General features: G+C 34.0%; 2 protein-coding genes across 2 annotated transcripts; both read left to right on the top strand.

Annotated features, from left to right (window-relative positions):
- Positions 1 to 18792: 18792 nt before the first annotated feature.
- Positions 18793 to 21263, top strand: LOC110667432 (dimethylnonatriene synthase). The gene is made up of 2 exons (XM_058129121.1): positions 18793 to 19780; positions 20435 to 21263. The coding sequence occupies exons 1-2, from the start codon at positions 18830 to 18832 to the stop codon at positions 21062 to 21064; spliced, it is 1581 nt and encodes a 526-aa protein (XP_057985104.1). The 5' UTR covers positions 18793 to 18829; the 3' UTR covers positions 21065 to 21263.
- Positions 21264 to 22215: 952 nt separating this feature from the next.
- LOC110667438 (cytochrome P450 CYP82J17) lies at positions 22216 to 25627 on the top strand. The gene is made up of 2 exons (XM_021828271.2): positions 22216 to 23274; positions 24855 to 25627. Exons 1-2 carry the CDS (start codon positions 22231 to 22233, stop codon positions 25479 to 25481), a joined length of 1671 nt encoding a protein of 556 aa, XP_021683963.1. The 5' UTR covers positions 22216 to 22230; the 3' UTR covers positions 25482 to 25627.
- The last annotated feature ends 760 nt before the right edge of the window (positions 25628 to 26387 follow it).

Genomic DNA, 26387 nt, shown 5'->3' with positions numbered 1-26387 from the left:
TTTTTGGATCACTCCAATTGGAGTTTTGTAGCTCAAGTTATAGCCAAAATACAATTATTGTTCACGTGTACTGTTCATGCTACAATTTAGGTTCTGGCAGATTTTTGATCCAACTTCATTCAATGATTTGATCAAGTTAAGTCCATAATTTGGTCTAATTTCCTTCGTACAAAATGTTCTACTATGTCTTAGGTTTCCATCGGTTCAAGAATCGCCTAAATCGGAGTTTTCTAGAGAGAGTTATAGCCATTGGAACTTTACTGTTCAAATGGAAATCTGCAGTTTTGCAGGTTCAATAACTCAACTTTGCTCAATCATTTGATTAGGTTAATGGCATAATTTGGGTTGGTGTTCTTCATGAAAGTTTTAGATCTATGTCTTATCTAATTATTGGTAAAATTTCAGGTCATTTTGACATTCCTAGCTCGAGTTATGACCAAATGAACAATTACTGTTCATTTGGTCAGTTTGTGCAGTGGCAGACTGCTCTTAACCAACTTTGGTCAATTGGTTCACTAGGTTTTGGTCAGTTTTTGGGCATGGTTCCTTAATGAAAATTGTGTCATTTTATGTCTATTTTCATCCCCAATTGGTGGCATATCATTTGGACTTGTAAAATTTCCGTTTTGGTCCTTCAAAATTGGCTTGGTCATGCTGCCAGCAGCATGACCATTTACCCTACAAATTTGACTTTCATTCTAACAATTCCCACACATCTCCTCTGGTCATTATTGACCATTTTTCACTTCACAATAGGTCAAAGTCATCATTTATGCATTTCTCCAAAATTTGCCTCAAAACCCTAGGCCTCCAAACCCTAATCTCACTACTTAATTACCATTAGCAATTTCAAAGTTCCAATCTATAATCATTCAACTAATTAAGACTTTTAAACTCATTCTAATGCATCAAACCATACAATTTATGTTCCTTTTTCAAGCTCGCCGAAATTCAGCAATACTCCTTCCCCCATATTTTTATTCCATTCCATTAATTCTAAGCTCATTTCAACCATCACATATGCATTTAAAATGGAAAAATGACAAGTTAACAAACTAACCTCAACTTAAACACCAAATCTTCAATTGTTCTCTTTCTTTCTTCTTTCTTTCTTGTTCTTAGGTTGAGATTGCAAGGTCTAGTGAGGTTTTTAGGGGAGTTATGTAAATTGGGTGAAGGAATTTAAGCTTAGATGTAAGCTTAGATGAAGGATTTTCATGGGAGTTTATGGAGGAAGATGGGGCGGCAATTGGGAGAAGAAGAAGATAACTAGTTAAATTTTTTTTTTCTTTTCTTTATGCATTTTGGCTTATGGAAGACCACAAAAACCTAATTAATTAATTTATTAATTATACCTTTTATGGCATCATGCATGATGTCATGCATGATGTCATCACCCTTTTTACTTTTTCATTTTTCTCTTTTTTTTTCTATTTTTCTATTCGTTCCTTAATTTAATTCTCGATTCTGAAATTTTCTTTTCTCCGATTTTATTTGACAGTTAGGTCAGGAGTCAACTCTCGGGGTCAATTGACCAAATTGCCCCTCGCCGGTTCATCCCGGTTTGCAAATATTCCAATATTTCTTTTGGTTCCCTGACCTAATTATTTGACTGACTTAACAGTTCTTTTTCGTGATTTTCTCTTTTCCACTGTGTCTATAAGGGTCCTAAGGACCGCATCGTCACTTTTTACGGTTCGAAATTTGAGTTTAAAATGACTTCGTAGTCGTTCCCGAGGAGGTCACCCATCGCTGTGACTCTCGGCTCGTTTAACTTCTTATGTTCTGTTTTTCTTGTTTATACTTAACTAATTGAACATTACTAATTATTTGTGTTTATAGCTTCTCTAATTGTCTTAAGTGTGGTTCTAATCCCCTTAATTATCCGACCAGACCTGGCCACGAATGATGAAATCTACCAGGCTATGCAAACGGGTTGTTACAATTCTCCCCCCTTTAAAATAAATTTCGTCTCGAAATTTTACCTGGTATCAATCTCTGAACAGCTGTGGGTGCTGTCTCCTCATGTCCTCCTCTCGTTCCCAAGTAGCCTCCTGGCCCGAATGATGGTTCCACAGCACTTTTGCCAACGGTATCTGTTTGTTTCAGAGTCGCTTCACCTCATAAGCTAATCTCTATGGGTTCTTCTTCATATGTGAGGTCTGGATTTACTTCAATTTCCTCTACTGGTAGTACATGAGATGGGTCTGATCGATACCTCCTCAACATAGACACATGGAAGACATTATGTATCTTTTCCAACTCTGTAGGTAGTGCCAACCGATATGCCAAAGGACCCACTCTTTCCAGAACCTCATATGGCCCAATGAAACAAGGACTCAGTTTCCCCTTTCTGCCGAATCTCATAATTCTCTTCCAAGGAGAAACCTTGAGGAATACTTTCTCACCCACTGCATACTGAATATCCCTTCTTTTCAAATCAATGTAGGACTTCTGACGATGCGATCTTAAGTCGACCTCTAATCACCCTGATTTTCTCTTCAGTTTGCTGAACGATTTCAGGTCCAATCATCTTTCTTTCACCCACGTCATCCCAACACAATGGGGTTCTACATTTTCTGCCATACAAAGCTTCATATGGAGGCATCCCAATGCTTGATTGGTAGCTGTTGTTGTAAGCAAACTCAATCAAAGGCAAGTGTGTATCCCAACTACCCTCAAACTCAATCACACAAGCCCGTAGCATGTCCTCCAAGATCTGAATTACCCTCTCGGTGGCCATCCATGCATTGGTGGAATGCGATCGAAGTTCAATCTAGTTCCTAGGGCTCTCTGAAGACTACCCCAGAATCTAGAAGTGAACCTAGGATCTCTGTCTGATACAATGGATACTGGCACTCCATGTAGTCTCACAACCTCATCGATGTATAACTTGGCCAATCTTTCTAAACTGTAGTCCATCCGAACTGGCAGAAAATGAGCAGATTTAGTCAATCTGTCAACAATGACCCAAACTGCATCATGACTCTTCTGTGTCCTCGGAAGTCCCATTACAAAATCCATCGTTATTCTTTCCCATTTCCATTCTGGTACTGGTAGTGGATGTAACAACCTAGTAGGTACTTGATGCTCTGCCTTCACTTGCTGACAAGTTAGGCATTTGGATACAAACTCTGCCACACCTCTTTTCATACCCATCCACCAGTAATGCTCCTTTAGCCCTCTATACATTTTTGTGCCACCAGGGTGCATGGCAAAAGGAGACTCATGTGCTTCTTTCAAAATGATCTTCCTCAATTCAACATCATTGGGAACACATATTCTGCCCTGGTGTAGCAGTAGACCGTCATCTCTGATTAAGAATTCTGGTTTCTTGCCCTGTCGGACTTCTTCCATCAACTTCTGATACTTCTGATCATTCTGAGCAACCATTCTAATTTGATCAATCAACACTGGCTGTACATACCATGCAACTGCTGTCTGCCCATCATCATTAATCTCTAAGCTGGCACGCAATGATCTCAACTCATGTACCAAAGACAAAGGAGTAACCCGTAGACTTGCCATAGTCTTGCGACTTAAGGCATCAGCCACAATATTAGCTTTCCCTGGCTGATAGTCTATCAGACAATCATAGTCTTTTATCAACTCTAACCATCTCCTCTGTCTCAAATTCAGCTCTTTTTGGGTGCCCAAATACTTCAAACTCTTATGATCTGTGTATATGTAACATTTCTCCCTATACAAATAGTGTCTCCAGATCTTAAGAGCAAATACAATAGCTGCAAGCTCCAAATCATGTGTTGGATAATTCCTTTCATGCGGTTTCAGTTGGCGTGATGCATAGGCAATGATATTTCGATCTTGCATCAATACACAGCCTAACCCATTGTGAGAAGTATCACTATAAACAGTGTATTCTTTACCCGGGGTAGGTAAGGTCAGGACTGGAGCTTCAGTCAAACATCTTTTCAATTCATCAAAACTCTGTTGGCATTTATTCGTCCACTGAAATTTTACATCTTTTCAGAGTAGCTTAGTCAATGGAGATGCCAACATGGAAAATCCCTTTACAAATCTACAGTAGTATCCAGCTAAACCCAGAAAACTACGAATCTCTGTGACATTTCTGGGTGGCCTCCAATTAAGGACAGCTTCAATCTTTTTTGGATCTACCTTGATGCCCTCTTCTGATACTACATGCCCAAAGAAAGATATTTCCTTCAGCAAAAATTTACACTTCGACAATTTGGCATATAGTTGTTTCTCCCTCAATGTCTGCAGTACAATCCGCAGATGTCTATCATGCTCTTCTGCATTTCTTGAATAGACCAATATATCATCTATGAATGCCACAAAAAACTGGTCGAGGTATGGTCTGAAGATAGTGTTCATCAGATCCATAAAAATAGTCGGAGCATTAGTTAACCCGAATGGTATGACTAGGAACTCATAATGGCCATAGCGATTTCTGAAGGCAGTTTTAGCAATACTCTGCTCTTATACTTTCAGGTCAATTTTGGAGAACACAGCTGCACCCCTCAATTGATCAAACAAGTCATCAATGCGGGGCAATGGATATCTGTTCTTTATAGTCACCTTATTCAACTGTCGATAATCAATACACAAGTGGAGAGTTCCATCCTTCTTTTTTACAAACAATACTGGCGCTCCCCAAGGTGACACACTAGGGCAGATAAAGCCCTTGTCAAGCAGTTCTTGCAACTGCACTTTCAACTCTTTCAATTCTGCAGGTGCCATTCTATATGGCGTTATGGAGATTGGGTCCACGCCAGGCATAATATCAATCTAAAACTGCACCTCTCTTTCTGGAGGTAATCCTGGCAATTCATCAGGAAACACATTCAGAAAGTCACATACAGTAGGGATGTCTCTTAGTGCTGGGCTCCCCATTTGGGTGTCTATCACATGTGCCAAGTATGCTTCACACCCCTTTCTTATCATCCTTCAAGCAGCAAATTAAATGATGTTTGATGGCAGTAAATGCCTCTCCCCATGTATTACCACATCACCATACAAAGGGAGACCAAAAGTGACTGTTTTAGTCTACAATCAATCATAGCGTGATGCCTGGCTAACCAATCCATGCCCAAGATAATATCATACTCTCTAAAGGGCATTTCAATCAAGTCTGACAGGAAAACATGTCCTTGGATCACCAAAGGACAGTCTCTATAAATTATGTTGACCCGGACCTCTTGTCCTAATGGACTAGTTACTAGCACTTCAAAATACATTTGCACACATGGAACAGCAAGTGAACTGACTATGCTATCACTAACATATGAATGGGTTGAACCCGGATCAAATAATACAAATACTTCTTGATCAGAGATAGAGAATGTACCAGCTACCACATCAGAAGTTTCAGCCTCTTCTCGCTGTCTCATTGTGTAGATTCTGGTTGAAGCACTTCCTTGTCCTGATTGACCAACTGTACTCTGACTGCCTAAAGTAGTACCTCTACCTCTGCCTCTTCCTCTGCCAATAGACCGTGAGCCTCTACGAGCAGGACTCTGAATAGATCCCTCGGCAGTAGTAGGAGCTGGACCATATCTTGAAGATGGAGCACTAGTGCAGTCTCTTGCTAAATAACCCTTGCCTCCGTAGTTAAAGCAGGCTCCAGTGGCCCAATAACACTCCCCCCCATGAATCTTGCCACAAGTCTCACAGGAGCGGGCATAATGTGAACCCTCGCCGATCACGACTGACCTAGGGGTCTCTCGCCTGCAAAATCTGCCCCTAACAAATCTTCCACCTCGACCCCTGCTGGGTCCACTAAATTTCTTCTTCTTCCTAGAAGTCCCACCAGAACTCTGTTCAATTGATTTTTCCCCTTTGTCTTTCTCTGATCTTTCAACTTTTTCTGATTTTTCTTTTATTGGGGTCGCTTCTGATTCAATCCTTTCTAGCTCAAGTGCTTGAGACATGAGTTCTGAAAAGTTGCTGTGTCGAAATCCCACAACTTGCATCCTTATGCTGGGCTTTAAACCCATCTCAAATCCCTTGCACCTTGCTTTGCTAGTAGTAAGGAGACTCCCTGCATAGTGACTTAAGCGGGAGAACTTCCTCTCATACTCTGTCACTTATCTATTCCTTTGTTTCAAACAAAAAAATTCTTGCAGTTTCTGATCAACATATGCATCTGGGATGTATTTCTATCTGAATTCTCTGATGAAGTCATCCCAGGTCATCACTAGTGGTTCAGCCAAGCTATGGGGGATGGTCTTCCACCAATCATACGCATCCCCTTGCAGTAGCGACACGGAATACTCAAAATTTAGTTCATCTTGGCAGTGCAGCTTCTTAAATACTTTGTCCATTCTTTTAAGCCATTTCTCTGCCTCTAAAGGGTCCACTGTACCCTTAAATTCTGCAGCCCCATACTTCAATAACTTGTCATACTATCTGGCTGGAGGCAGTAGTTGTGCCATAGGTGTTTGAGGTGGAGCTTGAGCAGGCATACCCCCAGCCATTTGTTGAAACATCGCAGCCATCTGCTGTGTGAATTGTGCAGGAAACTGCAGCATTTGCGGGGCTGGTGCTACTAACCCACTGACATTCTGTAAAGCTGGGGCTTCCCCTTGTGCCTCAGCTTCAACAGACTGCTCAACTGAGCGATTCACTTCTTCTATTTCAGGCTGAAGTTAGGGTATCTCCTGAACAAGTAACACATGGAGATTTCCCTCCGTTAGTTCATATTCATGATGTAATGCACTGTATGTAACAAATATAGAGATTGAGCAGTTGTACTTAACAAAGAAAGACACAAATTTATATGTTAAAACATACTTCAAAAATTTGCTCTGATACCACTAAAACATGTCACACCTTACCCCTCTGTAAGGCATAACATGATCTCGTAGAATACCTAATGAACTACCGCACTCTATCTACCGATAACTCATTAAGTATCCTACAAGGGATTTTAAAACAATTCTCTTATTTTTGATAAGTGGTGAGTGTTTTCTAATAGATATTTAAAACATTAATTGAAATTAAAAACTAGTTAAAAATTTTGGCCCATTTTATTTTTCCGCAAATTTTATAAAAATTTTGACAGAGTTCCGTTTATACTTTGAGAAAACAGTTCTTCAAATACCTGTAAAAAGCACTTCCAAAAATTTTCTCAACCACTACTTCAAATTCTCAATCAATCTCAAATCTCAAGATTTCACAATCAACATTTTTCAATTTCCAAAATTCAATAATCCTCAACACTTCTCCAGAGAAGGAATCAAAATTCGAAACTAATTACCTTCACTAGTCGTGCTAGTGAGGTGTTCAAATATATGGTCATGACACTGTGGTTTCAAAACTTATCTTAACAATTTGCTAAACATTGTCATTTCAATATACATAATAACTTTCAACAATTTAAATCAAAACATCATAAGAATGCCATAATTCAATATTTCACATTGTTCAAAACAGTATGCAGAAGATAATTATAAAAAGTATACGTTGTACACAAACCTCAAGCGAGTCGCCTCTTGGCCTTGACTCGGTTCCTCGGGTTTTTTCTCGGTATTCTTTTCAACTGAAACACAAAATTTTACAATGTTTCAGTACTAGAACTTAACATAAATCCCAAAATAAATTTAGCTTCACATTTACCTAGTTCTAACGTATTAAATTCGACGTTCTCGAAATTTTTGTGTTTCGGGTTACTATTCACTATACTATTCAAGTCAAATAATTGACTTTCTAAGGCTTAATAGGTATGGGAACTCCAACTTCACCCACATACCACATTTTGGTCATTAAATTTGTTGGTTTTGGTCATTTTCTCAAAACTTAGGTCTTTTAGGCAAAATTGCCAATTTTCGGTTTTGGAGTCCTAAGTTGCACTGTTTCATTGGCCCTTTTACTGTTGGAATTTGGCAAAACTTCTTTCATAGAAAATGTTCCTTATTGTCTTAAGTGTATTCTCATTTTTGGATCACTCCAATTGGAGTTTTGTAGCTCAAGTTATAGCCAAAATACAATTATCGCTCACGCAATCGCTCATGCCGCAATTTAGGTTACGATGCATTTTTGATCCAACTTCATTCAATGATTTGATCAAGTTAAGTCCATAATTTGGTCTAATTTCTTTCATACGAAATGTTCTACTATGTCTTAGGTTTCCATCGGTTCAAGAATCGCCTAAATCGGAGTTTTCTAGAGAGAGTTATAGCCATTGGAACTTTACTGTTCAAATGGAAATCTGCAATTTTGCAGGTTCAATAACTCAAATTTGCTCATTCATTTGATTAGGTTAATGGTATAATTTGGGTTGGTGTTCTTCATGAAAGTTTTAGATCTATGTCTTATCTAATTATTGGTAAAATTTCAGGTCATTTTGACCTTCCTAGCTCGAGTTATGACCAAATGAATAATTACTGTTCATTTGGTCGGTTTATGTGATGTGCATCGCTCTTAACCAACTTTGGTCAATTGGTTCACTAGGTTTTGGTCAGTTTTTGGGCATGGTTCCTTAACAAAAATTGTGTCATTTTATGTCTATTTTCATCCCCAATTGGTGGCATATCATTTGGACTTGTAAAATTTCCGTTTTGGTCCTTCAAAGTTGGCTTGGTCATGCTGCTAGCAGCATGACCATTTACCCTACGAATTTGACTTTCATTCTAACAATTCCCACACATCTCCTCTGGTCATTATTGACCATTTTTCACTTCACAATAGGTCAAAGTCATCATTTATGCATTTCTCTAAAATTTGCCTCAAAACCCTAGGCCTCCAAACCCTAATCTCACTACTTAATTACCATTAGCAATTTCAAAGTTCCAATCTATAATCATTCAACTAATTAAGACTTTTAAACTCATTCTAATGCATCAAACCATACAATTTATGTTCCTTTTTCAAGCTCGTCGAAATTCAGCAATACTCCTTCCCCCATATTTTTATTCCATTTCATTAATTCTAAGCTCATTTCAACCATCACATATGCATTTAAAATGGAAAAATGACAAGTTAACAAACTAACCTCAACTTAAACACCAAATCTTCAATTGTTCTCTTTCTTTTTTCTTTCTTTCTTGTTCTTAGGTTGAGATTGCAAGGTCTAGTGAGGTTTTTAAGGGAGTTATGTAAATTGGGTGAAGGAATTTAAGCTTAGATTAAGCTTAGATGAAGGATTTTCATGGGAGTTTATAGAGGAAGATGGGGCGGCAATTGGGAGAAGAAGAAGATAACTAGTTAAATTTTTTTTTTCTTTTCTTTATGCATTTTGGCTTATGGAAGACCACAAAAACCTAATTAATTGATTTATTAATTATACCTTTTATGGCATCATGCATGATGTCATGCATGATGTCATCACCCTTTTTACTTTTTCATTTTTCTCTTTTTTTTTTTCTATTTTTCTATTTGTTCCTTAATTTAATTCTCGATTCCAAAATTTTATTTTCTCCGATTTTATTTGACAGTTAGGTCAGGAGTCAGATCTCGGGATCAATTGACCAAATTGCCCCTCGCCGGTTCATCCCGGTTTGCAAATATTCCAATATTTCTTTCGGTTCCCTGACCTAATTATTTGACTGACTTAACAGTTCTTTTTCGTGATTTTCTCTTTTCCACTGTGTCCATAAGGGTCCTAAGGACCGCAGCGTCACTTTTTACGGTTCGAAATTTGAGTTTAAAATGACTTCGCAGTCGTTCTCGAGGAGGTCACCCATCGCTGTGACTCTCGGCTCGTTTAACTTCTTATGTTCTGTTTTTCTTGTTTATACTTAACTAATTGAACATTACTAATTATTTTTGTTTATGGCTTCTCTACTTGTCTTAAGTGTGGTTCTAATCCCCTTAATTATCCGGACCGACACCAGTCACCGGAACAGTGAAATCTATCAGGCTATGCAAACGGGGTGTTACATTTAAGGGCAGTATATGTGAAGTAGTTGTGAAATTATATATAGTAAAAATTAAGTGAATACATGTATATATTATGTTGAATTTAATTTGGAGAATTAGGGTAGTAATATGTGTATTGAACACTTGTGTATTCTGCCCAAATTGACATAATTGAGTTGTGATGAATAGGATAGAAGTGCCATGAATGCAATATCGTAGCATTGGGAGGGGGAGAATTGCCAAATTGGAAGTGTATTTTTCATGTGCAGGTTGTGTTGTTGTTGGCAATAGATAAATTGAGCTATAAGTGTAAAATTGTGATCCCAATTGGTATGAGGCCAATTGGAGGCAAAACTAGACATAAAATAGGCCAACTTTCATGTAGAAATGTTGCCTAAATTCTGTCCAAAAAATGACTAATTTAGTGACCTAATCCGGATTGGTAACTTGAAACTCAGAATTTTTGACCATATGAACAGTAGCCAATATTTTGGCCATAACTCACTCAAAACAGGTCCAAATGACCTCAAATTTATATCATTGAAAAGCTTAGATATAGGGCTACAACTTCGATAGAGACCACCAAGCCCATAAATGCCATTAAGCAAGTCGAATTGATTACCCAAGTTGGGCTACAAAAACTGGCCGAATTGACTTTGACTTAAAAATGACTTAATTGTGCAATATAAGTGTAACTTGACCAGCCATAGTTAAATGACTATATCTTGGTCTACACAACTCCAAATGACCTGAAATTTATACCGATGGAAAGTTTAGACATAGGGCTACAACTTTGGTGAAGATCACAGAACCCAGAAATGCAATTTACTAAGTCAAATAGCTTGCACAATTTGAGGTATCAAAACTGTCCAGAACCATTGCAACCCAAAATTTGACCATATGAATAGTAGTAACTCATTTGACCATAACTCACTCAAAATAGGTCCAAATGACCTGAAATTTATATCAATGGAAAGATTAGACATAGAGCTATAACTCTTATGAAGACACCAAAGCCCAGAAATGACCAAAACCAAGTCAAATTGCTTGCCCAAGTTATGGTACTAAATCTGCCAGAATGGAATTTGACCTAAAAAAATGACCTAAACTTGCATTGAAAATACAATATGTTCAGCTTTAGTAAATTAACCATATCTTAGTCAAAATAACTCAGAATGACCTGAAATCTATGCCAAAAGTTCAATAAGACATAGAGCTACAAATTTGCTTCTTTGACCAGAAGCTAAAAATCAATGGAAATAGGACATTTAGCTAGACCAATCTAGCACACTAAAATTGAAAATTTGACAATAATATGCAATGAAGCCTAGAAATAATTTGACAATAAATGCCAACTTGTGAGAATTGTAAATTGCACTATACTGACAGCATATTGAAATACGAATTGTGACATGTTGATACTAGAATCAACTTATCCATGATGTACAAAAAGGTCAACATGTTCGTTGACCAGTGAAAGGCATAACGACGTATAAACCTTAAAAATAAAGAATTAAATATATAATATTGTAATATGCCCTAGTTTGCCTAGTTGACTAGTTTAGATAGGTTAGCATGCCAATAGATACTGACAGCTGTATGGATTTTAATAGCCTATGGCTATACGGATTATGTTTTTAATAGCCTATGGCTATACGGATTTTTAATAGCCTATGGTTATGTAGATTATGTTATGATACTTGGTATATTACCTTACTGATTGATTATATGGCTTTTTAGCCACACTGTTTGTACATCGGGAAGCACTTTATGACCGATAGTGTGATGGCCCGATATACTAGGTACTCAGTGCTATTTTAACTGTTTATCCAGTCTGGTTAGTGTATAGGCTACACGGGCAGTCAATTAAAATATTATTCAATTCAGGCAGTTAAGTTAAGTTAAGTATAATGAAATTTTAGTACAATTAAATTAAGTATTGAATGAAATGAGTAAAAGAGATTAGTAATAGAAATATAATAAAAATATAATTTACAGAACCGTAGAGACTTAAAATACAATACAGTTAGAATAATTTGTATAGTAGGTATTATTACTGAAAGGTTATAACTTAGTACTTCCAAAGAAGATCAAACTAGTATATAAGATAGTTGATACTAGAAATACCATATCAAAATTAAATTGATTCCTGAGTATCTGAATTATAATTTATTTCTTTCTTTATTTGTATGTATTATTTCATTGTTGTATTATTGCACCACTAAGCAGAAATGCTTAGCGCGATGGAATTGTTTCCGCGAGCAGGTACTGAAGGTAAAACCAGTAGACAGTTTACTGAGATTTTTGGAGCCCAGATCTGCAGAAGTGTCAGAAGAGTTCAAGGTTGTCACTTCCTCAGCAATGCATGTAGATAGGGCTAACATTAAGCATATAATGTATTTTCTATATTTTAATTATTTCTTATATTGTAATTCAAATTAAGAAATTGCATTGAGTAAGTTTGTGATGTAATTAATTTGTATAATATGTAGACTGTGAACTTATGTAATTAGTTGATAAACTATGTTAATGGAATTGAACATCTTGATATATGAGTTGATTCTGAATATGAATGAGATTAAAATTGTGAATATGAAAAATATGTGATATTTACTACACTAGTCAGATTTAATAAACAACGTTAGTGCCTAAACCATTTTTGAATAAATATATCAAGAACTGTAATGAAATAAGATAAGATTAAGTGCTCCAGCACATCGAGTGGCACGCCTTGCTCGGCTACACTGTAGACGGGTGAGGAGTGTTACATTTAGTGGTATCAAAACACAGTTTAGGCGTTCCTAGGCATAGATAAGTAGAAAACACTAGTGTGCATACATGCATTGCATTCATAAGAGTCGAGGTGACACTATGCAGATCTGTTTACTTTTGATTACAATAGTCTTAGTTATTTGAATTCGATGAATTTCGAGGACAAAATTCCTTTTTAGAGGGGAAGAGTTGTAATATCCTCTCTTTACGTAGTCCGTATGTTCCACTGTTCCGGCGGCTAATGTTTGCTCGGACTTTCAGAATGTTTGGAACTACATTTTGGTAATAGTGAGGAGACATAAAATGATGGAATACAAGGTAAGATAATACAAGAAAAATTAAGAGAAAATAAAAGAGATGAAATGCAATTAAGTTAAACAAGCCGAACCCGCAGCAATGGGTGACTGCACTGGGAAGTTACGGCGAGGATCATTGACTAGCCTTGGACTGCGTAGAACCCTAGAAAATATTTTTGAGACCTAATTAAAGGTCTATTGAGGTATAATTAACATTGAAAATATCAAAGAAAATTTAGTGAGTCAATATAAACAAAAACAAAAACAAAAATAAAAGAAATCGGTGGGTTAAGGAGTTAATCGGTAGCACCGAAAAATTTGAAATGCAACCCGAAGAGGGGCATTTTGGTCATTTGACACATAGAGTGGACTTTTGATCTAAATGTTCATTAAAAATAAGTAGTATTAAACTTTGAAAATGTTATTAAAAATAAAAAATATGGTACATAATGTAAATAGTGGAAGGATTGTGGCATAAATGCAAATTAAGGAACTTTGGAATTAATTAATTCATTAACCAAGGTTAGTGATCCACTAACCATGATTAAGTGGACCTATATAAACCCAAAGTGGACAGATTGCACTTCATCTTCAACCTCCCTTCACATTGCCGAATTCCAATTCCACCATTGTTCCTCCATAGCCAAAGCTGAACCAAGCTTCATGCACTCATCATCAAGCCACCATTTCTTCAAGAGTTCTTCATTAAAGTTAGTCTACACATCATGGGCAGTAAGTAGGCAGGAAAAAGGAGAGAAAATATCAAGATTTATCAAGCTTCAAAACAAGGTTAGTGCTAGTTTTTCATTCCTTGCTTTATTAAACTTTGTTTTAAGGTTGAGATGAGTTGAATGGTGAAGAAATTTGAAGGTTTTGATGAGTTATTGATATGTACAATTTTTGGCAGCCATGGGAGCTCATGTTCTTTGAATTTTTCTTACATTAATTGATGGGAATTAGTGTTGATTGAGTTAAATTGAAGTGCTAGCTAATTAATTTCCATTTATGTGTAAGTAAATATTGAATTTAGGGGTTTTGAAAAGAAATTTGGAGACCTTAGCAAACTACCATTTTTTGCAGCCTTGACGTGCATGGATTGGTGCTTGATTTCATCAATTAAATTGATGAATTATGATAATTATGGTTTAAGGGCAGTATATGTGAAGTAGTGGTAGAATTATATGTAGTAAAAATTAAATGAATACATATATATATTGTGTTGAATTTAATTTGGAGAATTAGGGTAGTAATATGTGTATTGAACACTTGTGTATTCTGCCCAAATTGACATAATTGAGTTGTGATGAATGGGATAAAAGTGTCATGAATGCAATATCGTAGCATTGGGAGAAGGAGAATTGCCAAATTGAAAGTATATTTTTCATGTGCAGGTTGTGTTATTATTGGCAGTAGATAAATTAAGCTATAAGTGCAAAATTGTGACCCCAATTGGTATGAGCTAATTGAAGGCAAAAGTAGACATAAAATAGGCCAACTTTCATGTAGAAATATTGCTAAAATTCTGTCCAAAAAATGACCAATTTAGTGACCTAATCCAGATTAGTAACTTGAAACCCAAAATTTTTGACCATATGAATAGTAGCCAATATTTTGACCATAGCTCACTCAAAACAGGTCCAAATGACCTGAAATTTATATCATTGGAAAGCTTAGACATAGGGTTACAACTTTGGTAGAGACTATAAAGCCCAGAAATGCCATTAAGAAAGTCAAATTTATTACCCAAGTTGGGTTATAAAAACTGGCCAAATTGACTTTGACTTAAAAATGACTTAATTGTGCAATATAAGTGCAACTTGACCAGCCATAGTTAAATGACCATATCTTGGTCTACACAACTCCAAATGACCTAAAATTTATACCTTTAGAAAGCTTAAACATAGGGCTACAAGTTTGGTGAAGATTACAGAACCTAGAAATGTCATTTTCTAAGTCAAATAGCTTGCACAAGTTGAGGTATCAAAACTGTACAGAACTATTGCAACCCAGAATTTGACCGTATGAACAATAGTCACTCATTTGACCATAACTCACTCAAAAAAGGTCCAAATGACCTGAAATTTATATCAATGGAAAGATTATACATAGAGCTACAACTCTTATGAAGACGCCAAAGCCCAAAAATGACCAAAACCAAGTCAAATAGCTTGCCCAAATTAGAGTACAAAATCTGCCAAAATGGAATTTGACCTTAAAAAATGACCTAAACTTGCATTGAAAATACAATCTATCCAGTTTTAGCAAATTGACCATATCTTAGTCTAAACAACTCAGAATGACTTGAAATCTGTGCCAAAAGTTCAATAAGATATAGAGCTACAAATTTGCTTCTTTGACCAAAAGCTAAAAATCAATGGAAATAAGACATTTTGCTAGACCAATCTAGTACACTAAAACTGAAAAATTAACAATAATATGCAATGAAGCCAAGAAATAATTTGGCAATAAATGCCAACTTGTGAGAATTGTAAATTGCACTATACTAGCAACATATTAAAATGCGAATTGTGATATGTTGATACTAGAATCAACTTATCCATGATGTATAAAAAGGTCAACATGTTCATTGACCAGTGAAAGGCATAACGACATATAAACCCCAAAAATAAAGAATTAAATATGTAATCTTGTAATATGCCCTAATTTGCCTAGTTGACTAGTTTGGATAGGTTGGCATGCCAATAGGTATTCACAACTATACAAATTTCAATAGCCTATGGCTATACGGATTATGTTTTTAATAGCCTATGGTTATACGGATTATGTTTTTAATAGCCTATGGCTATACGGATTTTTAATAGCCTATGGCTATACGGATTATGTTATGATACTCGGCTTATTGCCTTACTGATTGATTATATGGCTTTTTAGCCACACCGTTTGTACACCGGGAAACACTTTGTCACCGATAGTGTAACGGCCCCAGGTACTAGGTACCCAGTGCTATTTTAATTGTTTATCCAGTCTGGTTAGTGTATAAGCTACACGGGCAGTCAATTAAAATATTATTCAATTTAGGCAGTTAAGTTAAGTATAATAAAATTTCAATACAATTAAATTAAGTATTGAATGAAATGAGTAAAAGAGATTAGCAATAGAAACATCATAAAAATACAATTTGCAGAACCGTAGAGACTTAAAATACAATACAGTTAGAATAATTTGTATACTAAGTATTATTACTGAAAGGTTATAACTTAGTACTTCCAAAGAAGATCAAACTAGTATATAAGATAGTTGATACTAGAAATATCATACTAAAATTAAATTAATTCCTGAGTATCTGAATTATGATTTCTTTCTTTCTTTATTTGTATATATTATTTCATTGTTGTATTATTGCACCACTAAGCAGAAATGCTTAGTGCGATGAAATTGTTTCCTTGCACAGGTACTGAAGGTAAAACCAGTAGACAGTTGACTGAGTTTTTTGGACTCCAGATCTGCAGAAGTGTCAGAAGAGTTCAAGATTGTCACCTCCTCAGCAATGCATGTAGATAGGACTAACATTAAGCATATAATGTATTTTCTATATTTTAATTATTTTTTATATTGTAACTCAAATTAAGAAATTGCATTAAATAAGTTTGTGATGTAATTAATTTGTATAATATGTAGACTGTGAACTTATGTAATTAGTTGACAAACTATGTTACTTAATGGAATTGAACATCTTGATATATGAGTTGATTCTGAATATGAATGAGATTGAAATTGTGAGTATAAAAAATATGTGATATTTACTACACTAGTCAGATTTAATAAACAACACAAGTGCCTAAACCATTTTTGAATAAATATATCAAGAACTGTAATGAAATCAGATAAGATCAGGCGCTCCGGCACACTGTGTGGCACGCCTTACTCGGCTATACTGTAGACGGGTGAAGGGTGTTACATATAGAGCTATGCTTTAGTCTTTGGGTAGTGGAGACTTGGAGTTCCTTTGCTGGTTAGATGGCGCTCTAGCAGAAACCTGGATGGCCTTTGACTGCTTAGGTTGTTCAATTTGAGCATTGATGGTGGGTGATGACATGTTCTCTACCCAGCTTCTTAACCGGTGGTCAAGTTTTGGTGTGGTAGACGGTCAACGGTGCTGAAATGTGGCTTTGTTCCCTTTTCTGTTTAGTCTATGTTTCAGATTGGAGGTGGGCTGATTTCTTTATGTATTAGTTTACCTCACGTTATTACAGGCTTAACTTTATGGGCCTTCATGATCTCTACTACTAATTATTTCTTGACTCTCAAGTTTGTATCTTTGTCGTTACAGACCATAAAATGCAATTATTACTATTTATAATTAAAAAAAAGAATTAGCTATTTTAGCGCCTTTGAAATCTCAAAATCACACGTCATTAACTGATTTCTTTATAATTAATGCTTGACAGGGTCCTTTTGTTGTTGTCGAATGTGGTTGATGACCACAATCAAATGATGTCATCGTGAATATGGATGGCTCAAGATATCCCGTACCTTAGTTATTGCAGCATGTGTTTCATGAAATTAGTTGATGTGAAGTCTGACTGTATGCTATTTAAATAGTTCCTTGTGCAAATTTGTGTATACCAAATTTTGTATGGATAAACGACTCTGAGTAAATTTTATATGCATTTAGAGATATTATTATGTGTGGAATAATAATAATAATAATAATAATAATAATAATAATAATAATAATAATAATAATAATTTTTTAAATATAATTAAATTTTAATTTATTTATTGATTTATTGTATTTATTTATAAATTATTTTATAATTTTTATAAAATTTGATAATAATATTAAATTAATGACAAATTATTAAAAAAAATAAAATTAGTGATTAAATTTACAACGGTATTATTTAAATTCATTTAATGGTTATTGAGACAAAATGTTATTGATGGCAAAAATTCAGTTGCAAAAATTACCGATTAGTGATGAATTTTTGTTCATTAAAAATTCGTCGCTGAAGCTTTCAACGACGGAAAAATCAATCGTTAATAGGATTAACGTAAAATAATTAACTCTTTTTAAAAAATAAAAAGGGTAATATGAAAAATATAAAAATTATTATTTATTAAACCTCTAAAATATAAAAAATTAATTGATTAAAAAAAAATTTAAGCCCTTGCCTCATTAAAATAGTCTTATTCCCAAACATATCAACCAAGCATATATTACTTTCAGAAAACTCCTCTCAAACCAAGCATATATTAATTAATTTTTATATTTTTTATTTTATTTACTCTTTAATTTTTTTTTCAGTTTTAAATTTTCTATTAATTGATGTATTTAAAAAAGGAAAAAATAATTTAGAAAATATAAGAATTATTTAAATAAAATTTAAACTAATATCTAAAATAATATAAATAAATAAAAATATTGAGATTATAATTATTATATTTTTCAAAATAATAAAATTAAATAATTAAATTTTCTAAAATAAATAAATAAAATAATAATTTTCCCATATAATTATTACTAAAATGAAATGTTTATTGAGGCCATCCGTTAGCAGTATTCAATAATTTATATTTGCATTATTTTGACAATTGAATTATAAGTTTGTTGGGCTTCAATGCTCTCCGCTAACTTGATTTTTGGCCACCTTCCCCGATATTTATAGGCCTCACGTGAGTCACTCCTAAATTGGACGTTTCCTCCCTTCCAAGCTCGCTCTAGTGTAAAACGGATCGTCGCCAAAAAAAGAAAAATTACACTTGTCTGAAGCAGATATTTAATCTTATATTCAATTTATTATGTGATAGAACTCACTTATTAATTATTAAATTTTATATATTTATATTTTAAATTTATGATTGGAACAAAAATTTTCACCATGAAATATTTGAAATTTTCCCTTATAAATACCCATCTAACTTAAGGTAAGATTACAGCCAAAACTCCCTAGATCACCATGGACTTCTCTTTTCATTTCCAAACAATTCAATTGGCTCTTGTTTTGATATTTCTCTATGGTTTATGGAGAACCATGTCTATAACCAGGGAGAGAAAAGGCAAGAAAAACAGAGTACCTGAACCATCCGGGGCATGGCCCTTTGTTGGTCACCTACATCTCCTAGGTGGCAAAGAACCAGCTTGTAAAATCCTTGGAGCCATTGCTGATAAAGCTGGCTCAATTTATTCACTCAGGCTGGGTCTGAACCAAATATTAGTGGTGAGTGGTTGGGAAATGGCAAGGGAATGCTTGGCTACGAACGACAGAATTTTTGCTACCAGAGCAAGCATAGCAGCTGGAAAACACATGGGTTACAATAATGCAATCCTTGCATTAGCCCCATATGGAGCATACTGGCGGGACATTAGAAAGCTGGCTACTCTTCAGCTTCTATCGAACCACCGGCTTGAAATGCTTAAGCATGTCCGGTTATCGGAAGTTAACATGTTCTTGAAAGATTTGCATAATATATATGTAGAGAATGCGAGAAATCCTTCCAAGGTGACTATATGCAAGTTGTTCGAGCAAGTTACGTTCAATATAAGCTTAAGAAAGATAGTTGGGAAGAGATTTTCAAGCAGCACATATGGGGAAGAAAACAGCGAAGCCTGGAGGTACAAAAAGGCCATAGAAGAAGCTCTATATTTGAGTGGGACATTTGTGATGTCAGATGCAATTCCATGGTTGGAATGGATGGATTATATGGGGCATATCAGCGCCATGAAGAGGACTGCCAAGGAACTTGACGCAGTGATAAGCACTTGGCTGGAGGAACATGTTAAAAAACGATTGTTGAAAGAAGACATGGATGGCGAAAGTGACTTGATGGACATCATGCTTGAAAACCTGGCTGAAGATGCTGTGATGTCTGGTCATACGCGTGATACTGTCATCAAGGCAACTACTATGGTACGTTCCTACCGTTCCATTAAAAGAATTTCAAGGTGCATGTATACAAGTTCAAACTCACATAATAATCCATTTAATAATTATTAAATTAAAAATTTATATCATATTTATATAAAATTAATTAAAATATATATAATAAATACATAAATTTAAATGTAAATAATTAATTTAATTTAATATTAGTTTAATCCAACACTGATTAAAAATAGTTAAAATTTAATTAATTAAAATTAATTTTAAATTTGATCGAAATTAATTAATTTGATTTTAAATTAAAATTTATTTTTTAAATAAAAAATTTAAAAAAATTTAAAAATTAAATTTGATCACAATTTAATTGAATTAAATCAAACTAAACTAAAATTAAAATTAAAATAAAAACCTTAATTAAGATCAAAATTAAAATTAAAGACAACCCTACAATTCAGTCGTGATTTCTTTAAATTTTAAACCGATCTGATGGGCAATGGCGACCTTCAACTAAAATAGCTCATTTAATATTAATTTTCTATTGTGCTTAATATTTCGTACAGTGAAAATTAAAATTATCTCTTTTAATTTATTTTTATTTTATATAAAAAAAGAAACAAAATTACTTTACAATATCTCTTAATTTGTAGTCATTATATATATATATATATATATTCACTGCAGATTCTAACCCTCACCGGAGCTGGAAGCACAGCAGTTACATTGACATGGGCATTGTCTCTGCTACTAAACAACCCAAGCGTGCTGAAAGCAGCCCAAGAAGAGGTGGACGTTCATGTAGGGAAAGAAAAGTGGGTGCAAGAATCAGATGTTCCCAAACTGAAATATCTGCAGGCAATTGTCAAAGAAACTCTACGCTTATACCCACCTGGCCCTCTAACAGGAATACGTCAGGCCATGGAAGACTGTGATCTGGGTGGGTATCATGTCTCCAAGGGCACACGACTAGTAGTTAACATATGGAAGCTACAACGAGACCCTCTTGTCTGGAAAAATCCAAACCAGTTTCAACCTGAGAGATTTCTCACAACTCATGCTCATATTGATGTTAGGGGTCAAAATTTCGAGTATATTCCTTTTAGCTCTGGGAGAAGATCGTGCCCTGCTATTACTTTTGGCCTGCAAGTGGTTCACTTAACCCTTGCTCGGCTTCTTCAGGGATTTGATTTGACGACGGTTGCAGGCTTGCCTGTGGATATGAAGGAAGGCCAGGGGATTGCTTTGCCGAAAGTTAATCCAGTTGAAGTGATTATCAAACCCCGCCTCGATTCGGAGCTCTATCAATGTCTTTGAATCAACTACATGTCGTTTATAGGTTTGAAAACGTACTAGCCTACCGTGGAAATATGTCTACTAGACATTGGATTTTAGTGTAACAGTGGCCCAATAATTTTAGCTAATAAATGTTTGGTCAATGTATAATTGGGCCCCTTTTTAGTGACCAATATGATTATGAAAGGGTTGGAATAATAATAACGTATTTAAATTTTAATTTATAATATAAATTTTTTATTTTTAATTTAAGTAATATAATTTTTTTAATATTTAATTTAAATAATATAAAAACTCAATAATTTTTAAATAATTATTTTTATTAATGTGATACTTGTTAAGATTAAAAATTTTATATTCTCTATATTAATTCCATACTTATCAAAAAAAATATTTTAATTATTTTCTTTTTATTTATAATTACGATGATTTAAATTACACAAATAATACTTAAATAACACAAAATGTATCTATTCAAAATTATCAATTTATAATTATCAATCTATAAATATATATATATATATATATATATATATTAAATTGATAAATAATATATTAATATAAATAACTTAAAATCAAATAATAAATATTACAAGGAGTTTTATATTACTTAAATTAAAATATAAAATTTTATATTACAAATTAAAATTTAACTACATTAATGTCACATGTTAATAAAATTAAAAATATTATTAAAATTAAAAAATTTATATAGAGCACCATTTTTGGGATAAAGGCTTAGTTGAGTTGAGTATATAGAGTACCATTTAAATTCTCTTGAAATTAAGAATAATAAATTTCATTGAAGACTTTTTAATGCTCTTATTGAAATATAAAAATTTAGTTATAGTTGATAATAGTTATTTTTATTAATTTTATTATAAATTAGTTTTTTAAATATTTTAATAAATATTTTATATAATTTTAATTTTGTATAAAAAATGATAAACTTTAATTTAATGATATTAAATTTATTTAAAAATTTAAATTTTAATTGGAATTAATTATTAAAAAAAATTATATATATGAATTTATTCTATCGTGCTGGGGGTAGACTAAATTCTTCCAAGGTAAAATTTTCCAAATAGGATTAAATTTTTTCCTCGTAATCTAGAAGGAGGCCACGGAAGTCATGGTAATAGCCAATCACATTGGGCTTGACTTTTCTCTAACAAATAAAAATAAAAATGGATCTTGGAAGTCGACACCTTCTTTGGTTAAGAACTGCTCATACTTCCTCTGCATTTACTCTTTTGGTGATTCAGCAATTAATTTCTCAGACTCCACAGCTCCCGATGGATTTCTCTTCTCATCTTCTAGCAATTCCGGGGGTTTTAGCATTAGTTTTATTGTATTGGTACAATCTATGGAGGTTAAGAGATCAGAGTCATAAAAGTAAGGGTAAATTAGCCCCAGAAGTACCAGGAACCTTGCCAATTATAGGTCACATACATCTACTGGGTGCTGAGAAAACACTTGCTCGAAGCCTGGGTCGCCTGGCAGACAAATATGGTCCCATCTTCACAATTTGGCTCGGGGTACACCGTACGGTTGTGGTTAGCAATCATGATGCAATTAAGGAGTGCTTTACAACAAATGACAAGGTTTTGGCATCCAGGCCAAGATCAAGCCATGGACAGTATCTAAGTTACAACTACGCAGCATTTGGTTTCTCATCTTATGGCCCTTTTTGGAGTAACATGCGTAAGATAGTGTTGATTCAACTCTTATCCAACCATAGGCTCAAGTCACTTAGGCACGTTCAGGTCTCTGAGGTAAACACCCTGATCAATGACCTGTATTTGCTCTGCAAGCAAGGCTCAACCAAGATAGTGATCAGCGAATGTTTCGAACATCTGACTATAAATATGATTACGAGAATGATTGCAGGGAAGAGATACTTCAACTCTGCTAATGCTGGAAATGAACAAGGGAAACGAATAGGGGAACTTATGAAGGAGTACATGTATATTTCTGGTGTTTTTGTTCCATCTGATTTAATCCCATCTCTTTGGTGGATGAATTTTCTTGGACCAGTAAAAACTATGAAGCGTTTATCCAAGGAATACGATTCCCTTATGGAAAGTTGGATTAATGAACATAAATTGAAGAGACTGAAGATGGGTGACTCCGAGAACATGGAGGAGGACTTCATCGATGTGATGCTATCTGTACTGGAGGATGAGTTCTTCGGTCATTCTCGGGAAAACATTATCAAGGGCACAGCAATGGTATGTTTCTAATATTCTTGCTATTTGGCCCAATAAAATAGTGATTATTCATTTCAGCCCTTCAACTTCTTAAATTTGTGTCATTGAATAATTAAAAATTTCAAGAGTTTACTAAAAAATAGATTTACCTGAGAAATTGCATTCCGATTTCCGATTAGACATAAAGTTGGATGCAGAGGTTTCACATGTGATGCCATGAATGATGTTTGTTGTTGATGTGGACGGTCTTGTAAGAACGCTAATGGAAGCTTCAATAATTGATGATAAAATTCAAATGTAGAAAGCTTAGTGTTTGAAAAGTTCAACGAAGGAAAATAATTTCTTACGTCATGTATTTATTGCTTGAAAGGAACTTGCATGGTGAGGAATTGTCAACCAAAATTACAGTACCCTTTGGACAGAAATAAAACCCACTTATCAATCAACTCCTACCACAAATCCATCCTTCAATAGAATGAAGACACCACTCAGTGTGGTGGACTAGTGGAAGGAGTAATTATATTGTTGCAGCTGTCATTTTATGTAGAATAATTTATACGAAATGATAAATTAATATTATAATTATAAATTAATAATAATAAATTTTATAAAAAAATATTTTTTTATGTATTAAAAATAATTTTTTATTTTTAAAAATTATAATTACTTTTTTTATTTAGTTGTCTTATTATAATTTATTTATTATTTTATATATTAATCATAAATAGAATAGTAGAGTATAATATAATTTCTCTTATGATAGAGATTTAGAGTTCTATATGACAACAGGTAGAGACAAAATATTATTTTTGTCTGATATGTGGGCTGATCACCTATGGTTGTCCATAATCTTAATATCTTAGGATCTATCTCAAATTTAGTGGTAAATCTCACTTAAATTATCATGTAGCATAACATGTCATATTTTTTAACTTTTTTTTTTTTAATTTGACTTATCTTTTCTCTCCCTCGCCCTCTCTCCCTCTTTTGAGCAATCAAACTCATTTAATGTGAAATTTTTACTTTTTTATTTGGAGGCATTGGCTTCTTCTTTTAACTGATTCATTATATCTTTTTATATTTCTCTAGTGATACATTTTTAATTGTTCATCTCATTTTTTAATAAATTAATTTTTTCTGCTACAATATATATGGTGGCTATGGACTTATACAATTTCCTTCTGTAGGAATATAGTGATGCATTCCTAATCCATATAATGAAAAAAAAGAAAAAAAGAGTAGATTGTCATGTAACATGCTATGTCACATTTTTTTTATTATTTGATTTATCTCTCTCTTTCTCTCTCTCTCTCTCTTTGAGTAATCAAACTCACATAGTATAGAATTCCCACTCTTTTGTAGGGATTCCACATTAAGTGAGTTTGATTGCTCAAACATATATATAAAGAGAGAAATATTTGAATAAAAATTTTTTAATTTTGAAAATTATAATTAAATTGTCAAAAATTAAAAGTTTTTGATATAATTAGTAACCTTCGATTTATTTAGGCAATAGACTTAGGGAAAAAATAATATGGGTCAATTTGCATCCAAGTTTTCTTTGGTTCTTGTAATACTGATGCTCTGAATTTCATGTGCAGACTCTTATCATAGCAGGTGCCGATACAACATCTATCACCCTGACATGGATCTTGTCCAATTTGTTGAACAATAGACGCGCACTGGAGCTTGCCATGGAAGAAATAGACCTCAAAGTTGGGAAGGAACGATGTGTAGAGAGCTCTGATATTGAAAACTTAGTATACGTCCAGGCCATTGTTAAAGAAACACTGCGCCTATATCCGCCAGGTCCACTAGCAGTTCCACATGAGGCTTCGGAAGATTGTCTCATTGGAGGATATCACATACCAAAAGGCACTCGTATATTTCCTAATTTGTGGAAGTTGCATAGAGATCCAAAAATTTGGAAGAATCCTGATGAGTTCATACCAGAAAGATTTCTTACAAATCATGCAAATTTGGATGTTACAGGTCAGAATTTCGAGTATATACCATTTGGGTCAGGGAGACGGTCTTGTCCTGGGCTCAACTTTGCAATACAGGCAATACACTTGACTCTTGCTAGATTGCTTCAGGGATTTACCTTGACAACACCATTGAATGAGCCAGTGGACATGAGTGAAGGCTTGGGCATTACCTTGCCCAAGGCTACTCCCTTGGAGATTAAGATCATCCCGCGCCTCCGTCCTGAACTATATGGATGCTAGATGGTATGAGATTGAAGTTACTATTTGTGTAATTGAAAAGCTATTGTGAATTCTGGAGATTATATTACTACTTAACTAAATCTCTAGATTTGCATTCTCATTGTATTTTGATTTCAAGGAGTTTTAAGTACTGAATTTATCTCTGAGATTATGAGTTTGAACTCCAATTCAAGTTTAATTAAAATAGAAAAAAAAATAATTTTTAAAATTTCATCTCTGAATTCAAAATATTGGCAAAAATATATAAATTGAGAGCAGAAAATATCTAGCATAGAATTTTACTTCACCCGTGATGTAGCCATCTGATAAATAGTAGAATTCGAGTTTTATGCTTTTTTATCTCTCAATTTATTATTCCTTACTCAATTCATTTAAATCATTTCTATACTTTTTCTCCCAAAAAAACATAAAAAATGTTAAAAAATTTAATTGAAAATTAAAATAAAAATACCATTAACTCTTCTTTTACTTTCTCAATCCCACTTCAAATTAAGACCTAAAAATCAATAAATTCAATAAATAAATTAACAACTATGGGCCCAAAACTCAAATGATGGACTCCACCTTTGTAGGCCTACGTGCTAAGTCCAAAGAAATTCTTTATTATACTCATCTACTTTAGTAAGACCCACGGGATCCAAATAAAAAAGGACTCACAGATGCTGAAAGAAACAAGACCATTGTTGGTGCAGCTGATGCCACCACAAACTGATGTTGATACAAGAGGACCATGCTACAAGAATTTGTATGGAAATGTAGATGACTTAGACTATATAAACTTTAACCTGAATCATAGTCAGAACTCTTTCTAACTCAAAAATAGTAAAACAAAACTGGATAAAGGCATAGAATTTTATTAACCAATATTTTATTTTTTATTTTTTTTTTTTTTACAGGAACTTCCTT

Source organism: Hevea brasiliensis, chromosome 10, assembly GCF_030052815.1.
Source record: "Hevea brasiliensis isolate MT/VB/25A 57/8 chromosome 10, ASM3005281v1, whole genome shotgun sequence".
Lineage (NCBI taxonomy): Eukaryota > Viridiplantae > Streptophyta > Magnoliopsida > Malpighiales > Euphorbiaceae > Hevea > Hevea brasiliensis.
Note: the sequence above shows the minus strand (reverse complement) of the source record. Positions and strands in the feature narration are given on the sequence as shown.

What these genes read in the sequence shown, in the direction of transcription:
- LOC110667438 (XM_021828271.2), top strand. Translation starts at nt 22,231, where the DNA reads ATGGATCTTGGAAGTCGACACCTTCTTTGGTTAAGAACTGCTCATACT. An exon ending in TTATCAAGGGCACAGCAATG is followed by an intron (nt 23,275 to 24,854) that starts GTATGTTTCTAA and finishes TTTCATGTGCAG; the next exon opens with ACTCTTATCATAGCAGGTGC.
- LOC110667432 (XM_058129121.1), top strand. Translation starts at nt 18,830, where the DNA reads ATGGACTTCTCTTTTCATTTCCAAACAATTCAATTGGCTCTTGTTTTG. An exon ending in TCATCAAGGCAACTACTATG is followed by an intron (nt 19,781 to 20,434) that starts GTACGTTCCTAC and finishes TATTCACTGCAG; the next exon opens with ATTCTAACCCTCACCGGAGC.